At 43.7% G+C, this 18,173-nt stretch overlaps 3 protein-coding genes across 3 annotated transcripts; all 3 read right to left on the reverse strand.

Annotated features, from left to right (window-relative positions):
• Window positions 1–227: 227 nt before the first annotated feature.
• LOC118241437 (glycoprotein-N-acetylgalactosamine 3-beta-galactosyltransferase 1) lies at window positions 228–9,846 on the reverse strand. The gene is made up of 5 exons (XM_035526434.1): window positions 9,839–9,846; window positions 8,873–8,995; window positions 8,416–8,606; window positions 1,745–2,012; window positions 228–1,390 (listed from the first exon to the last, which is right to left on the reverse strand). The coding sequence occupies exons 1-5, from the start codon at window positions 9,844–9,846 to the stop codon at window positions 1,366–1,368; spliced, it is 615 nt and encodes a 204-aa protein (XP_035382327.1). The 3' UTR covers window positions 228–1,365.
• Window positions 2,737–7,595, reverse strand: LOC118241479. Its single transcript, XM_035526606.1, has 12 exons — window positions 7,024–7,595; window positions 6,804–6,943; window positions 6,497–6,672; window positions 6,149–6,309; window positions 5,695–5,835; window positions 5,419–5,540; window positions 5,051–5,219; window positions 4,538–4,683; window positions 4,009–4,133; window positions 3,562–3,688; window positions 3,179–3,312; window positions 2,737–2,925 (listed from the first exon to the last, which is right to left on the reverse strand). The coding sequence occupies exons 1-12, from the start codon at window positions 7,461–7,463 to the stop codon at window positions 2,806–2,808; spliced, it is 2,001 nt and encodes a 666-aa protein (XP_035382499.1). The 5' UTR covers window positions 7,464–7,595; the 3' UTR covers window positions 2,737–2,805.
• Window positions 9,847–11,676: 1,830 nt separating the features above from the next.
• Window positions 11,677–17,053, reverse strand: LOC113578800. The gene is made up of 12 exons (XM_035525822.1): window positions 16,468–17,053; window positions 16,248–16,387; window positions 15,941–16,116; window positions 15,593–15,753; window positions 15,309–15,449; window positions 15,033–15,154; window positions 14,665–14,833; window positions 13,398–13,543; window positions 12,860–12,996; window positions 12,489–12,615; window positions 12,122–12,255; window positions 11,677–11,868 (listed from the first exon to the last, which is right to left on the reverse strand). Exons 1-12 carry the CDS (start codon window positions 16,905–16,907, stop codon window positions 11,749–11,751), a joined length of 2,013 nt encoding a protein of 670 aa, XP_035381715.1. The 5' UTR covers window positions 16,908–17,053; the 3' UTR covers window positions 11,677–11,748.
• Window positions 17,054–18,173: the final 1,120 nt, after the last annotated feature.

The raw sequence follows: 18,173 nt of genomic DNA on the forward strand, positions 1-18,173 counted from the left end.
GTAAATGCCCCCGAGATCATTCAATGTCTTTGGCCTTCCCAGAGGTCTGTGTGAAACCGGTGGACCCGGGACCATGTCGGCAGTACGTGGTGAAGTGGCACTATGATCCCAAGGCCAACTCATGTGCACAGTTTTGGTATGGAGGCTGTCATGGCAACCAGAACCAGTTTGACACAGAGAAGAGTTGCCGGAAATCCTGCGTGATAGGTTAATCCCTGTCAGCGTATGTGTGTTTCCGAGGTCAGTTATTAATGAAGGCCTGCACCAGCTGTATCCTTTCAGTTTATTTTATCACATATATGTTATGGTGACACTGGTTAGGAGGAATTTATCTGAATGTATACTTATTAATATGTTCCGATGTCCGTATTTCCCTCTGCACATGATAGTGTTTATTCTGTAGTTCCAGAGGACCTGCTGAATGTTTTTACAAATCCTCCAGACTGTCTCCATGAAAGAATGATTCATGTGGATTTTTATTTTTTTTTCTGACGGCATCTTCCCTGATCAAAGTAAAAATTATATCACACACCAATTCCATTATACCCTCTTCACATTGCTGTGACATGCCACACCTTGCAAACACACCTGGACACTAAGTCCGTTAGACCACCGAAGCCGCCTGCATCTCTGAGTGAGTAGCGGTTCACATCAGTGAGATAAGTGAGGCTGAATGCTTTAATTGAAAGTCCTTGTTGAAAAAGGAGCTACACACTGTTCCACCAAATGCAGCTTTAAAGTCCTGCACTAAAGTCCTGCTTTTTCAAAATCATTCATGTCTCGTTGATTCTTCAGTAGAAATTCAGCAGTTCTCTAAGGGTGCTTCTCCACCCTTAAGTGTTAAGTGTTTGTATTACTGCTCATGGTATTCACTGCTGCCACACCTTCATATTTAATTAGATATACTCTGATTTGTCTTCATCTCTCCCATTAATATTTGTACCATATTTACATTTTATTAGATATACTCTGATTAGCTTAAGTTAGGCTTTCATTTACATTAATGATATACCACAAATAAGCTCGCAGGGTTTAAATAAGATCCTTTCTTGTTTCTAAAATAAACAAACATCCTTATCATAAGAATAAACATATTGAAACAGACCAAAATGCTTATCAATTTTAAATAAAAGTCTCTTTTTCTACTAAAACAGATTCGTGTTCTGTGTGTGTCCTTGATTAAATCTCCAGGTTTTGTTGGATTTGCTTGGCTTTGTCTGTAGGTTTTTAGTAAAACAAGGACATTAGCTGACTCAGGATTGCTGGGTGATGTTCCATGAGACCACTGGCCTCAACCTGTATTTGTCTCCAAAAGCAGGCAAATATTGGATATAGTACTCCAACACATACGTCACTATCAGTCCGTCACCATGAAATGATATTCTGGACCCTGTGAACACACACAGAGTTTTATCAAAAACAAGGTGTTGGCTAAGCATAATACTGTGCAGTGGACCGACTGTATGCGAACAAACATCAGAGGTGTATTCATCTAGATGTTGTCAAATGTGTGCCATCCAGGACATATCACAGTTAAACCACATTTCTAGAAAAATCTAGACAGGGAAAAAAGTAACGAACAAATAACTAAACACATGAAACAAAGAAAGAATTAATGAATGAATGAAGAAATGCATACATGCAACATGTGGAAAGTGTACAGATGAAAAACATCAAACAACACTGTTTTTTATATGGGGGGGGGGGGGGGGGGGGGCGGCGTTGGAGTTGTCAGAGCACTTACTTGTCTTGTAGGGTAGTAACTGTATCCCCAGAACTGCCTTCCGTTGCCAGGTGGTAGGGGGTGGCTGGCTCGAGGGAAGAGATTAAATGGTTCTGTCCTTCTCGTCTCTCCCTCGGCCTTCGTGGTCTCCACGCACTGGCCCAAGGCTGCATCCTCCAATGAGGTGAAGTGCTTGCCCAGGCCAGAACCTTGCCTTGCCTTGCCTTGCCTTGCCTTGCCTTGCCTTGGACAAACCTCCACAGCACCTCTCGGCTAAGCCTGTAGCCCGTACCAGATGAAGTCAGAGTACTTCAAGTGCAGTATATTTATTTTTATGGCATTTAGCTGATGCTTTTATCCAAAGTGACTTACAATTATGACTGAACGCAACTTGAACAACTGAGGGTTAAAGGTCAGGCCCACCAGTGGCATCTTGGCAGTGGTGGGACTTGAACTGGCAACCTTCCAATTACTCAGGTACCACTGCCCAGTAGTACATATAAACTGTGACGTTTGTGAAGGACGTCAAAGATTCTAGTGTCCAGACAAGCGAAAAACCACATAAAGCCTCACCGTACATGTTAAACCGGTCTACAGTTCTATGTCTCATGTTTGTGATGGACTTTTATAAAAGTTTATATAATGTCATTTACTGAAATTAGAAGACTGATTTATTTCCCCATCTGTTTGATCCTTATTAAAGCCTTTAGCATTTAGTCAGTATGCGGTCATGTGTTCTGGTACCCGAGGATCTTGGTTAGCCAGCTTGTTGTTTTATTTGTTCAGTGTTTGTCTATTTTATCTCACTCTATTTTCTTTTTTATCTCATATGACTTTATTGTAAAGCTCCTGGTGCACCATCTGTTGCCTTTTAATGTGTTCTCTAAAAACAGATTTGCTGACTTGACTAATAACCATTTTCATTACAGCAGAAGAAGGAACCTGCAAAAATGTGCAGCACTCTGCAAGCAAAGTCCATAACATTTGAAGTGACTAATCTGCAGAGCCAATTCTGAGATTGCAGTCTTTAATCATGAGTCTGACACACAATAAATCTTTCAAATGTACGTTTATCTTAGAAATCACTTATAAAAAACAAGGTAGGAGTACATTATAATGTACCCTGGATCCTTGACTGGATTGGGGTCCTGTCCATCATAGAGTCCAAAGTACAGGATCGTGTTGGACCCGCCCATGTCAAGCTGCACAGGCAAATATAAACAAATATCACCACAGTCGATTCACCAGAGGTCATCAGAAAACAAGACTAGTCTTTCTAAAGAGAGACACACAATATGACTACGATCTACACTCCTCCACCTGATCTGCAACACAGTATCACTGCCATAACCTACTGTGAGAGGCTCAGGGTCTGGAAGGAGTTTGGATGGTCTCACATTAGTTCTTTCTAGATGCATTTCTCAATAAGACCAAAGTGTGTTTTATATCCTGTACCTGTGGCGTGATGTCAACCCTCCATGGGTCGACCTGCAGGCCGTCACACCATCCCCCACGCCCGTACAGCCATGTGCCGTGCTCGTTGGGCACTGCCCCTTCACCCACACGCAGGGCACAGCCCAGGGCTGACCCTGCATGCACACAGATGTGCACACACACACACACCACGCCCACACACACACACACCACGCCCACACACACACACACACACACACACACACACACACCACGCCCACACACACACCACGCCCACACCCACACCCACACACACACACACACACACATCAGACTATCCCCTTCACTGGATGTTAAGTGACAGAACTCTGCTCTTTGAATTGCATCATTATGAAACCACTCCATGGACTGGAGGTCTTACCCACCAGCTGATTCAAATGTTAGAGAATTGTTGTACATGTTGTTGACAAGAAAGTAGTGCGACGTTACACAGAATTCGCCACACTCATTCTCATCACTCCCATGGCCTGTGATAACAGCATACAGCTCCACCTACAAACACACCCACACACACACACACACACACTTGTTTGAGTAATTCTGCAAATGTTTTGTGTGGTTATATGTATTGTATAACTATACCATATTCACTTCTTTAGGAAATGCACGTAGTTAGGTGTGGTATGGTATCGTCACTACAAATGACATCATGATATCTTGGTTATTAGTACTTCTGGAACCCTGACCACTATACTTAGACCAATAGAGAGTCTGTAACCAACGACCAGTGCCACACCTTCAAATCAAAACAGTAACAAATAGCTGTTTGGCTGTTAAATACTGATATTCCATGAACATTAAACAGCAATCACCTTCTTTGCGGAAACCGGAATAATAAATTTGATCTCCTGGAATCTCCTGTTGTAGTCTTTGTCAAAGGTTCCACCGTTGTATAGAGAGGTCAGCTTGAAAGGGCGAAGCATCTCTGAGGAATTTCCTGTAAAACAAAATGTTCAAAATCACACCTGGCTGTGAAGACCAAAGATCTCCTGCTACACCAGCCTTCAACTTTGGCCCATGAGCACAACTGAACTAAATAAACGTGCAACACACTCCATCGTCCTGATGTGCATATTGTTTGTTAAATGTAGCCTCTCTATTCCTGGGGGAAAAAATGGGATCTTGCTCATTTTTTGACTGATGATTTGTTGTTATGACCATAAGATTTAATTTTGGTTTTGGCCCATTTTTTTGCCCAGTAGAGTATGCATTGTGTATTAGCAGAACCCATAGTGCTCTGACTGCAGATGTGTCAGCTGTGACATGATACAGTTTTATCTGCAACTGGAATCAGCGTGACAACATGTTCTCAGTTGCTAGCTTGCGTAGGGCCGTCCTGACCTGACCGGTTGCTATGGCTGAAGCGCAGATTCAGGGATGCTATCCAGGGCATGGCCCAGGGGACGGTCTTCATGGTCAAGGCACAACGATCACTGCTCAGCAGCGGAAGGAGGGGCGACACGTCCGTCAGCCAGCGCCCTGTGCCTCTGCCAGAAACAGGCACAGAACCGGTGTAAAGCCCAGACGCACAGCCTCTCCAATCTTCTGGGACCCATGCATCTTCGACTTGGCCTTCTGTGCCTGATATTTTAGAATGTTCTAGATTCCTGATTTCTAAACCTCTTACAAAACCAGGCATCTGGTGTGGCTTGCTTATTCCAAGACAGATCACACAGCATAAACTAAAAAATGGTTTAGATTATGTTTTAGCAATGTAATGTTTGTTTATCACTTGTTTTTTTGATCAATTGTTTATGCTTCAACTTTATGGATCCGTTAAAAGTGGTGTACGGTCATGCCGTTCATGAAGGCAAGAACAACACGCTCCCGTCGGTCTGTGCGAGGTGTGAGCACCTGTGGAAGGCGGTGATCCAGCGGCCCAGTTCCAGGTCGCAGTAGGGGCTGAAGCGTTCGCAGCAGACGAGCAGTTGCACGGTGTGGTCCCAGTGGGCGCACGTCTCGTCCCGCCGACCGGGGCAGGAGAGCGCCGCGTCCAACTCCAGCGTGTCGTACTCCTGCAGGGCTGACGACAGCACAAAGCCGAGAAGTCAGCAGCCAGCTGCGTCAGTTCTTAGGGGTTTTACTTTATTTCTAAACTAAATTAAAGTGCGATTTTTAACTCTTTTAGCCTTAGTCATCCTCAGGGTGGGAGTGGATATGGGTAACAACAACCTCCCTTTACACAGCATGTTGCCTTTATTTGGGACAGCCTCTAAACTGACCTGAGGGCAGCTGGACCACTGCCTGGGCCCCAGCCTTCCCCTGCATCAGCGCGTCGTCCAGCACGGGCACCACGACGGCCGGCCTCTTCAGGCGCCCCACTAAGTCCTCAAAGAAGTCAAACCTGCCAAAGAGAGCAAGAATGTTGTAAGTGGAACTCCCCTTAAAAGCATCCGAGTGAGGAATTCTGAGGAAGTAAAACTGAATTAAGACCACATATACTAGAATAGAATATGAATGCGTTATCTGTGAGCTGCAGTAGAAGTCTGTTGACGTACCACTGAGCCTGCCAACTAAGGAACCTGAAAGTGGGATAAAGGAACCAGCCCATCTCTGCCAGTTCTCCCTGCTGGTTGATTGCAATGAAGAAGTTTGGTGAAGGAGTGACCTGAAATGACACATTCACTGGTTTCCGCATTCTGTCACCACCACCCCCCCAAACCACACACACACACACACACACACACACACACACACACACACACACACACACACACAGAGAGAGAGAGAGAGAGAGAGAGAGAGAGAGAGAGAGAGAGAGAGAGAGAGAGAGAGAGAGAGAGAGAGAGAACAAAACAAAAAGACTACTTAATAAAGCAGGAAAAAGCAAAATGATATCTGAACTATATCAATATGTATAGAGGCGAACAGAAGCAAAAGAATTACAGCCACCAGATCTGATTGTCTTTCCCTGATCTTATTATAAGCTTGAGTTCTATGAGGGCTTCTTACAGCAGGGCCTGCACTACAGCAGGTTCCATGTGGAGCATAGAAGCAGGGATGCTGAGGGGGGTCGCACATTCCTCTGCATCACAATTCATATCCTGAATAGGGTTGCCAGGTAAGGCATAAACCAGCACACCAACAGCTTTGGAGTCAGCCATAGTTTTAATCTGGGGGTGAGAAAACACGAGAAGGATTCTTCATTTAATGGTACACTGGTTAAGGGAGGAACAATGAGGACCAGAGAGCAATTCAATCCACAGTGCTCAAGTAACTTGACACATCACAAATCACCTATAGCAATGGGAGAGTGGTGTAAAACTACTCTGTTTAATGAGTAGTTTTCTTAAGTCTTACTTTTGTGTAAAAAGAGCAGCCGCCCTCAGACACCCAGGCAACAGCTCCGGCAGCCGCGGTTTTAGGCTCACAACCGTTTCCCGCGTCGACCAGACTGTACGACTTTGGTTCCCAGTAACCATTCAACCAGTCATACCTGGCGTTCAGGCGCTTCGACACCACGGGCATCTTCCACTCTGAAATGTGAGCATTTAGCCATTTTAAATCACCACTAAGATACATAAAAGTTAACGAGAGACATAGTAATGTTGTTTTAAATGTATGATCTGTATGGATCATTTCTTTGTTGCGCACTTGGCGCGACTACCTGGAGAGGTGAAAAGCACCTGGGCGATGCCACAATTTAGTCCGCCGCATCCCCAAGAGTACAGCACTCTCGGTATCCAGTTCCCCAGCGCGTAGACAGGAATGGGTGAGAAATGAAGTCGGGACAAAATTTCTTTCCCCCTGATAACAGGAAAAGCGCGTATTAACGTCGTACATTCAAAGATGGAAACGTACGCGGTCCAATTCTACAAGAAAAACACCTGAATGTCGCCGCGCGATAGACTTGCTCCCTCATCCAAAGTGCATCAAGAGGAGCAGAGTCGTCCAGAGACAAAAAAAGGACCTCAGCTGTCTCAGGCAAATACTGAACCAAGTCTGAGAGAGACGCATTGGATGTCCACAAACACTCCAAGAAAGCCGACTTATTGGTGAATGCATGAATGATCACCGAGGAATTCGCATTTTTCTGAAGCGGATAAACAAACTCGCCATCTAGAGTTTTCACTCTGAAATCTTGGGCAAGGTCCCCTGGTTCAAACCCTGCCAATCCAGCCGGTTTGTGTTCGGATTTCAGGTAATTTGTGATTTCGTCCGATATGCTGTAGAGTTTCGCCTTTGACCGCGTTGCCTGCACACTAACAGTCGCAAAGCAAAAAAGGATGCCATAAAGTGTTACTCGTTGTACGCTATCATGTGTCATGGTGGACTCTCATTTGCCCCAATCGCAGGACTCTTGCTGCGTCTCTGGTGCAAGAATATGAAAAGTAAGCGAACTATATATTTGATCTGATCTGCTGCTAGTATCACTTTCATAACTGTCAGGTCCTCATTTTGATAAACTTGGGCGTGCCCTACGGAAGCCTTGAAGCCCATGCTACATTACACTTTGTTGATAATTATTTATTATTGAATCATTTATTTATCTCTCACTGCATCACAGTCTCGTACGATGATGAAATCTAATATCTTGTAAAACACCCCTGATGAACGTTTGTCATCTTTTAGGGACCAAATTTCACTGGATTCTTTTTAAAAGTACATTAAAACATCAGACTGCTTCAATGTCGTTCACCAGCGACAGTATGTCTGTTCATAAACTGTCATAAATCGTCATGAACAAGTTCATGTCATTGAGAAGTTAAAGTGAAAAATAAAACCTTTTATGATTTGGAAAATACGGGAACGTGGATCCAGAGGAGACCAAGGAATTCCAGGGGAACCAGGACAGACAGGGCCAGTGCTAAGAACCATAACACCTAGTTGTCCACTTAAGGCTTAGGCAGTAATGGTTACCTCAGTCAACTGAAGTTATATGTATTTAAAGCGTTTATGAAACAGTACGTGGATAGTAAACAGTCAAAGACTAATGTGACTAACAATTAAGAAACAACCTATTCACATAATGTTAGTTAGGTACTAAAGTTTCATTCGTGTTTAGTCATTTAGATGTTTTTGTTCAAACATCTGGGGGTGGGAGGAGGCGGCTGTCTGAACAGAAGGGATTAAATTTTACCGTCCTTCTCAACTCTGGAGGCCGCTGCCTCGGCCTTCGTGGTGTCCGCGCACTGGCCCAAGGCTGCATCCTCCAGCGAGGTGAAGTGCTTGCCCTGGCCAGAACGGATGCCTTGGACGAGCGTCCACAACACTAAGCACACCACCGCTCATGTAGCCCTGCTGGACAAACACCCGGAACCTGGGCCCAAGGCAAACGGGCTTCTTGGGGCCGTACCCACACAACAAGTGGCGCAGGTTCTCCACCACCACGTCGTCAGCTTTGCGGAACCACTCTGGTCGTGAAGGCGATGGGGATGTGCAGTCAGCAGGACAGAGTGACATCAGCTGCCTTGTCCTCGTTAGCACTTTCTCCTGAGCTAACGAGAAGATCACTGAAATTATGTTAGCAGGCCATTTTGTGGCAGGGCTGAAATGCATTGGCTGGAATGCAAGTTCATTTTTATGGCAAGGAATGACTTTGCAATTAATTGCAATTCATCTGATCACTCTTCACAATCTAGTTAATGCAAATTCCCACCATAAATACTGAAGCAGCAAACTTATGAAAAGCAAAATTTGTGCTAGACTCAAAACTTTTGGCATGACCCTATATACCCTGATGGTCTAAGCCCCATGGTGGGGACGTCAGTAGTTTCAGAGCTCATGTAGAGCACGGTGTTGCAGTGGCGAGCCCAGTTGGCACGGATGTGCTGGGTTTTCATCTGGAGGTTCTGGGGTCTGGTACAATTGCGTCATCACCTCATTTGGAAAGTTTAGCAGGATTCGTGTTTTATATTGCAGGCTCCCAAATTATGTTGCAGAAACAGTTAAACAGGCAACAGCATATTTGCTGCACGAGGCCTTTTACAAATAAATGGGAGAAAAGTCAGGCCCTTTTAAGGTTCTGTGACATAATTTATAGTTGATTCCATTTCAAAGCTACACAGAAGCTAAATGCTGCTTCTGTAAGCTAAGTGTTCACTTTAAGAACAATTATTTGACAAGTTGTGAGAGTACTGCTTACATTGTTATTGCTTAAGTGTAACAGATAGATTTATAGATGAGTAATAGTAGCTAGTATCCCATTCTGCAACATGCTGGTTGCCAGCGTAAGGACTTATGAATCAGGGTGATGTGTTCAAGTCTTTTTGGTCTGGTGAGAACTCTGGCAGTTGCATTTTGAATAATATGAACTATTTGACTGTTTTTAATAAGACCAATAAGGAGACCACTATAGTCATTGACCAGGCTAGAAATGGGGATAGTTTCTCAGACCAAGAACATGCATATGCATAGCCTAAATACAATTTAGTTCAAGATGTAGCTTAATTCATATCCATGAAACCAGTCATTCAAAGTACAATCAACTCTTAATTGATCATAAAAATGACTTCCTACTTGAGTATACAGTGGTGTGAAAAAGTGTCCACCCCCTTCCTGATATCTTTTTTTTTGCATGTTTGTTTCACTTAAATGTTTCAGATCAAACGAATTTAAATATTAGACAAAGATAAACACAAAATGCAGTTTTTATATGAAAGTTTTTATTATTAAGAGGAAAAAAAAAAAATCTAAACCTACATGGCCATGTTTGAAAAAGTGATTGCCCCCCCTAATAATTGGTTGGGCCACCCTTAGCAGTAACAACTGCAATCAAGCGTTTGCGATAACTGGCAATGAGTTTTACAGCACTGTGGAGGAAGTTTGGCCCACTCGTCTTTGCAGAATTGTTGTAATTTAGCCACATTGGAGGGTTTTATAGCATGAACCACCTTTTTAAGGTCATGTCACAGCACTCAGTCGGATTCAGGTCAGGACTTTGACTAGGCCACTCCAAAGCCTTCATTTTGTTTTCTTAAGCCATTCAGAGGTGGACTTGCTAGTGTGTTTTGGATCATTGTCCTGCTGCAGAACTCAAATGTGCTTCAGCTTGAGGTCACAAACAGATGGCTGGACATTCTCCTTCAGGATTTTTTGGTAGACAGCAGAATTTATGGTTCCATTTACCCCAGAAAATCTTCCAGGTCCTGAAGCAGCAAAACAGACCCAGACCATCATACTACCACCACCATATTTTACTGTTGGTATGATGTTCCTTTTCTGAAATACCGTGTTACTTTTATGTCTGACATACACCTTCCAAAAAGTTCAACTTTTGTCTCTTCAGTCCACAGAGTATTTTCCCAAAAGTCTTGGGGATCATCAAGATGTTTTCTGGCAAAACTGAGACGAGCCTTTATGCTCTTTTTGCTCAGCAGTGGTTTTCGTCTTGGAACTCTGCCATGTAGGCCATTTCTTACGGTGGAGTCATGAACACGGACCTTAACTGAGGCAAGTGAGGCCTGCAGTTCTTTGGATGTTGTTGTGGGGTCTTTTGTGACCTCTTGGATAAGTTGTCACTGCGCTCTTGGGGAAATTTTGGTCAGCCAGCCACTCCTGAGAAGGTTCGCCAGTGTGCCATGTTTTCGCCATTTGTGGATAAAGCTTTAGAAATGGCTTTAAAACTTTTTCCAGACTGATGGATCTCAATTACTTTGGATCTCATTTGTTCCTGAATTTCTTTGGATCGCAGCATACCGTCTAGCTTTTGAGGATCCTTTGGTCTAGCTTCACTTTGTCAGGCAGATCCTATTTAAGTGATTTCTTGATTGAGAACAAGTGTGTGGCAGTAATCAGGCCTGGGTGTGGCTAGAGAAATTGAACTCAGCTTTCCAATGACGTGATAAACCACAGTTAATTTATGCTTCAATGGGGGGGGGGGTTCCATGGGGAAATGTTGAACCCCAATAAACAGGATTGACCCTTCTGATAGTTCAAAGATGGACAAACACAAAGCTAACTACTGCTCCGACAAAGAAGAAAGTCTGGGGCATCCTGAGAGAATCTTGACATCCAGATAAATGATGCCGCTAAAATGACAGTACCATGATAATGTCAAAGATTCTAGTGTCCAGACAAGCGAAAAACCACATAAAGCCTCACCGTACATGTTAAACCGGTCTACAGTTCTATGTCTCATGTTTGTGATGGACTTTTATAAAAGTTTATATAATGTCATTTACTGAAATTAGAAGACTGATTTATTTCCCCATCTGTTTGATCCTTATTAAAGCCTTTAGCATTTAGTCAGTATGCGGTCATGTGTTCTGGTACCCGAGGATCTTGGTTAGCCAGCTTGTTGTTTTATTTGTTCAGTGTTTGTCTATTTTATCTCACTCTATTTTCTTTTTTATCTCATATGACTTTATTGTAAAGCTCCTGGTGCACCATCTGTTGCTTTTTAATGTGTTCTCTAAAAACAGATTTGCTGACTTGACTAATAACCATTTTCATTACAGCAGAAGAAGGAACCTGCAAAAATGTGCAGCACTCTGCAAGCAAAGTCCATCACATTTGAAGTGACTAATCTGCAGAGCCAATTCTGAGATAGCAGTCTTTAATCATGAGTCTGACACACAATAAATCTTTCAAATGTACGTTTATCTTAGAAATCACTTATAAAAAACAAGGTAGGAGTACATTATAATGTACCCTGGATCCTTGACTGGACTGGGGTTCCGTCCCTCATAGAGACCAAAGTACAGGATGGTGTTGGACCCGCCCATGTCAAGCTGCACAGGCAAATATAAACAAATATCACCACAGTCGATTCACCAGAGGTCATCAGAAAACAAGACTAGTCTTTCTAAAGAGAGACACACAATATGACTACGATCTACACTCCTCCACCTGATCTGCAACACAGTATCACTGCCATAACCTACTGTGAGAGGCTCAGGGTCTGGAAGGAGTTTGGATGGTCTCACATTAGTTCTTTCTAGATGCATTTCTCAATAAGACCAAAGTGTGTTTTATATCCTGTACCTGTGGCGTGATGTCAACCCTCCATGGGTCGACCTGCAGGCCGTCACACCATCCCCCACGCCCGTACAGCCATGTGCCGTGCTCGTTGGGCACTGCCCCTTCACCCACACGCAGGGCACAGCCCAGGGCTGACCCTGCATGCACACAGATGTGCGCGCACACACACACACACACACACACACACACACACCCACCCACACACACCCACACACACACACCCACACACACACACCCACACACACACACACACACACACACACACACACACACATCAGATTATCCCCTTCACTGGATGTTAAGTGACAGAACTCTGCTCTTTAAATTGCATCATTATGAAACCACTCCATGGACTGGAGGTCTTACCCACCAGCTGATTCAAATGTTAGAGAATTGTTGTACATGTTGTTGACAAGAAAGTAGTGCGACGTTACACAGAATTCACTACACTTATTCTCATCACTCCCATGGCCTGTGATAACAGCATACAGCTCCACCTACAAACACACCCACACACACACACACTTGTTTGAGTAATTCTGCAAATGTTTTGTGTGGTTATATGTATTGTATAAATATACCATATTCACTTCTTTAGGAAATGCACGTAGTTAGGTGTGGTATGGTATCGTCACTACAAATGACATCATGATATCTTGGTTATTAGTACTTCTGGAACCCTGACCACTATACTTAGACCAACCTTCTCTCCTATCTTCATGAACATCAAACACCAATCACCTTTTTAGCCAAAACTGGAATAGTAAATTTGATCTCCTGGAATCTCCTGTTGTAGTCTTTGTCAAAGGTTCCACCGTTGTATAGAGAGGTCAGCTTGAAAGGGTGAAGCAAATCTGAGGAATTTTCTGTAGAACAAACTGAGCACAAAATGTTCAAAATCACACCTGGCTGTGAAGCCCAAAGTCCCCTGCTACCCCAGCCTTCAACTTTGACCCACGAGCATAAGCTATTGTTTCAACAGCAAACTATTGGTCATTTTTAAACACCAAGTCATCTGTTAGTTTAAATGTTATATTAAAACGTTTAAGACTTTACATGATTTTTTTCTGTGTACAAGATGACTTATGTAAGCAAATTTCCCAATTTCCCTGCAACGGTTCTCTGCATTTTCGCCCAGGACAGTATGCATTGTGTATTAGCAGAACTCTAGTGCTCTGACATCAGATGTGTCAGCTGTGATGCGATACGCTGATTCCAATGGCAGATGAGACTGTGAAAACATGTTCTCAGTTGCTAGCTTGCGTAGGGCCGTCCTGACCTGACCGGTCGCTATGGCTGAAGCGCAGATTCAGGGATGCTATCCAGGGCATGGCCCAGGGGACGGTCTTCATGGTCAAGGCACAACGATCACTGCTCAGCAGCGGAAGGAGGGGCGACACGTCCGTCAGCCAGCGCCCTGTGCCTCTGCCAGAAACAGGCACAGAACCGGTGTAAAGCCCAGACGCACAGCCTCTCCAATCTTCTGGGACCCATGCATCTTCGACTTGGCCTTCTGTGCCTGATATTTTAGAATGTTCTAGATTCCTGATTTCTAAACCTCTTACAAAATGCACTTTGTGCAGCTTGCTCACGCCAAGACAGATCACACAGCATAAACTCAAAAATGGTTTAGGTTACGTTTTTGCAATGTAATACGTTTGTTTATCACTTGTTTTTTATTAATTGTTTATGGTTCAACTTTATGGATCCCTTAAAAGGGGAGTGTAGTCATCCTGTTCATGAAGGCAAGAATGAGTGCATCTACATACACTTAATAATCCAGTCATAATTAGATTTCTATGACTATTCAAGTGGACATGTAAACAGCATACTCTGATTTATTAGATCGTATTATGACCTAGAAATTTGATAAATAGAGCTTGATTTTTAGCTGAGTAATCTGATTTCGCAGCGCATCTTTGCTCCGATTTCTTTCAGATTTCTCAGAGTGCGCATGCTTGCAGACGTTAACCGGAGCTGTCCCAGAAGCGGCTAGCACAGTTAAGTTTAGCACCCGCAAAATGGCTATCAAACACTTTAGGGGAGACTCTAAAATGCGGTACTTGCTAGAGGGAATGAAGAATTTAAACTGCAGACTATTAGTAACCATTAGTGACCATAATAAAGAAGATCCATATTTGCTGGTAAAGCAAATGTTTACAATGTTTACAAAAAGCCATGGCAGGAAGTTTGAAGGTTACATCACATCATTCTGTGAGATTATTGGCCGGTTGCAAAGTAGAAATCCGATCATTGCCTGACTTGTGTAAACCCGGAGTTTTCCCATCTGAAAATGCGTTGATCAGATTACTGAAAAAATATGATTTTCTGCAGTTATCGGATTATTAAGTGCATGTAAACACACTCAACGATAAACAAGCACTGCGCAACTCACACTTTCCAATACTTACGATGAATATACTGCACATTGATAATACAGCAGCACAATACAGACTACATGACACTATGAATGAACGTTAGCATGCAGCATTTGGCATGGTACCAAGAACAACACGCTCCCGTTGGTCTGTGCGAGGTGTGAGCACCTGCGGAAGGCGGTGATCCAGCGGCCCAGTTCCAGGTCGCAGTAGGGGCTGAAGCGTTCGCAGCAGACGAGCAGTTGCACGGTGTGGTCCCAATGGGCGCACGTCTCGTCCCGCCGACCAGGGCAGGAGAGCGCCGCGTCCAACTCCAGCGTGTCGTACTCCTGCAGGGCTGACGACAGCACAAAGCCGAGAAGTCAGCAGCCAGCTGCGTCAGTTCTTAGGGGTTTTACTTTATTTCTAAACTAAATTAAAGTGCGATTTTTAACTCTTTTAGCCTTAGTCATCCTCAGGGTGGGAGTGGATATGGGTAACAACAACCTCCCTTTACACAGCATGTTGCCTTTATTTGGGACAGCCTCTAAACTGACCTGAGGGCAGCTGGACCACTGCCTGGGCCCCAGCCTTCCCCTGCATCAGCGCGTCGTCCAGCACGGGCACCACGACGGCCGGCCTCTTCAGGCGCCCCACCAAGTCCTCAAAGAAGTCAAACCTGCCAAAGAGAGCAAGAATGTTGTAAGTGGAACTCCCCTTAAAAGCATCCGAGTGAGGAATTCTGAGGAAGTAAAACTGAATTAAGACCACATATACTAGAATAGAATATGAATGCGTTATCTGTGAGCTGCGGTAGAAGTCTGTTGACGTACCACTGAGCCTGCCAACTAAGGAACCTGAAAGTGGGATAAAGGAACCTGCCCATCTCTGCCAGTTCTCCCTGCTGGTTGATTGCAATGAAGACGTTTGGTGAAGGAGTAACCTGAAATGACACATTCACTGGTTTCCGCATTCTGTCCCCAAAACAGAGAAAGAGAGAGATCTGAACTATATCAATATGTATAGAGGCGAACAGAAGCAAAAGAATTACAGCCACCAGATCTGATTGTCTTTCCCTGATCTTATTATAAGCTTGAGTTCTATGAGGGCTTCTTACAGCAGGGCCTGCACTACAGCAGGTTCCATGTGGAGCATAGAAGCAGGGATGCTGAGGGGGGTCTCACATTCCTCTGCATCACAATTCATATCCTGAATAGGGTTGCCAGGTAAGGCATAAACCAGCACACCAACAGCTTTGGAGTCAGCCATAGTTTTAATCTGGGGGTGAGAAAACACGAGAAGGATTCTTCATTTAATGGTACACTGGTTAAGGGAGGAACAATGAGGACCAGAGAGCAATTCAATCCACAGTGCTCAAGTAACCTGACACATCACAAATCACCTATACTAATGGGAGAGTGGTGTAAAACTACTCTGTTTAATGAGTAGTTTTCTTAAGTCTTACTTTTGTGTAAAAAGAGCAGCCGCCCTCAGACACCCAGGCAACAGCTCCAGCAGCCGCGGTTTTAGGCTCACAACCGTTTCCCGCGTCGACCAGACTGTACGACTTTGGTTCCCAGTGACCATCCAACCAGTCATACCTGGCGTTCAGGCGCTTCGACACCACGGGCATCTTCCACTCTGAAATGTGAGCATTTAGCCATTTTAAATCACCACTAAGATACATAAAAGTTAACGAGAGACATAGTAATGTTGTTTTAAATGTATGATCTGTATGGATCATTTCTTTGTTGCGCACTTGGCGCGACTACCTGGAGAGGTGAAAAGCACCTGGGCGATGCCACAGTTGTGTCCGCCGCATCCCCAAGAGTACAGCACTCTCGGTATCCAGTTCCCCAGCGCGTAGACAGGAATGGGTGAGAAATGAAGTCGGGACAAAATTTCTTTCCCCCTAATAACAGGAAATGGGCGTATTAACGTTGTACATTCAAAGATGGAAACGTACGTGGTCCAATTCTACAAGAAAAACACCTGAATGTCGCCGCGCGATAGACTTGCTCCCTCATCCAAAGTGCATCAAGAGGAGCAGAGTCGTCCAGAGACAAAAAAAGGACCTCAGCTGTCTCAGGCAAATACTGAACCAAGTCTGAGAGAGACGCACTGGATGTCCACAAACACTCCAAGAAAGCCGACTTATTGGTGAATGCATGAATGATAACCGAGGAATTCGCATTTTTCTGAAGCGGATAAACAAACTCGCCATCTAGAGTTTTCACTCTGAAATCTTGGGCAAGGTCCCCTGGTTCAAACCCTGCCAATCCAGCCGGTTTGTGTTCGGATTTCAGGTTATTTGTGATTTCGTCCGATATGCTGTAGAGTTTCGCCTTTGACCGCGTTGCCTGCACACTAACAGTCGCAAAGCAAAAAAGGATGCCATAAAGTGTTACTCGTTGTACGCCATCATGTGTCATGGTGGACTCTCATTTGCCCCAATCGCAGGACTCTTGCTGCGTCTCTGGTGCAAGAATATGGAAAGTAAGCGAACTACATATTTGATCTGATCTGCTGCTAGTATCACTTTCATAACTGTCAGGTCCACTACTTCCTCATTTTGATAAACATGGGCGTGCCCTACGGAAGCTCGTAAGCGGAGCGGCGCTTTTAATATTCTAGAGATTTGGAAGTGAAAATAGAAATAGGCCCATGCTACCCCTTGTTGAAAATTATTTATTTAATAATTTATCTCTGACTGCAACACAATCTCGTAGGTTGCTTGTTCTGTTCATGACCGCCTGAACTTCCATCTCTACAGGAGATTTATAATAAACTGCATGAGTAATGACGCATTCAGTTGTGTGCAAGCAGACGTAGGAACAGGTATTATTTCCAAAGCCATTAGTCTGCTGAATAGCTAAAAGGACAAATTAAAGGTTTTACTTCTCCCCTCACTGTCATACATTTAAACTGCCATGTTTTACTGCTACTCTTGCCCGATATTTATACTACACGATATGCTGTTGCCTACTTTAACTGCTGCATTTGTACTATCCTTAACACTTTCACTGCCCCTCTACTGTACATATATGTAGTTGTGTATTTTTTACCTGTATGTTTTTAAGAGATTACCTGAGAATTTCAGTGCAAGTAAATTCAATAACACCTGCAAATAAAAATTTTGAGAAGTTAGTTATCTATAGGATTACATTCTATGCTCTGGATTAGATTTGCCCTAAAACAGATGATTATTGGACTCTTATTTTGGCATGAAATAGGCTACTCATGGTGCCCAATTAGTGCTTTATACTATTTCTTAAAAATGCTCAGAAATGTTAGTGTCCAGTTCCTAACCTTCAATTTTCCATCTGTGTTTAGAAATCTAGCACCTTGTAAACACCCCCCGATGAACATTTAGGGACTTGGTTTTAACAGGACTGCAAATTTCACTGGATTCTTATTAAAAGTACATTAAAATATCAGAACGTTTAACTGCCTTTCACCAGCCACAGTATGGCTGTTCATAAACTCTTATGTTCATAACTCTTCTTGAACAACTTCATGTTATTGAAGATAAAACCCTTCATGATTTGGAAAATATTTATAACATCCTTAAAAGAATGACTACCCAAGTTAGTCACCTCCACTAGTGAATATGCTGTCTTGTTACTACCTTTTCCCTGAACCTGGGGGTAGGGTAATGAGGATTAAAAGGGCTTATTCCACTGTGTTCACCCAGTATA

This window comes from Electrophorus electricus, chromosome 5, assembly GCF_013358815.1.
Source record: "Electrophorus electricus isolate fEleEle1 chromosome 5, fEleEle1.pri, whole genome shotgun sequence".
Classification (NCBI taxonomy): Eukaryota; Metazoa; Chordata; class Actinopteri; order Gymnotiformes; family Gymnotidae; genus Electrophorus; species Electrophorus electricus.

Bases quoted from the DNA above. Each gene is read 5' to 3' on its own strand.
- LOC118241437 (XM_035526434.1), bottom strand. The intron at 8,607-8,872 runs GTATATAGGGTC...AACGAGGACAAG, and splicing joins ATGGGGCTTAGACCATCAGG to GCAGCTGATGTCACTCTGTC. The intron at 2,013-8,415 runs TGCTTAGTGTTG...CTTCATCTGGTA, and splicing joins GGGCTACATGAGCGGTGGTG to CGGGCTACAGGCTTAGCCGA.
- LOC118241479 (XM_035526606.1), bottom strand. From the start codon at position 7,463: ATGACACATGATAGCGTACAACGAGTAACACTTTATGGCATCCTTTTT. The intron at 6,673-6,803 runs GTAGTCGCGCCA...CTCACATTTCAG, and splicing joins GGTGCTTTTCACCTCTCCAG to AGTGGAAGATGCCCGTGGTG. The intron at 5,836-6,148 runs GTAAGAAGCCCT...TGGTGGTGACAG, and splicing joins GCTGTAGTGCAGGCCCTGCT to AATGCGGAAACCAGTGAATG.
- LOC113578800 (XM_035525822.1), bottom strand. From the start codon at position 16,907: ATGACACATGATGGCGTACAACGAGTAACACTTTATGGCATCCTTTTT. The intron at 12,997-13,397 runs GTCAGGACGGCC...TTTTGTGCTCAG, and splicing joins CAGCCATAGCGACCGGTCAG to TTTGTTCTACAGAAAATTCC. The intron at 12,256-12,488 runs GTGGGTAAGACC...GTGTGCATGCAG, and splicing joins TCTAACATTTGAATCAGCTG to GGTCAGCCCTGGGCTGTGCC.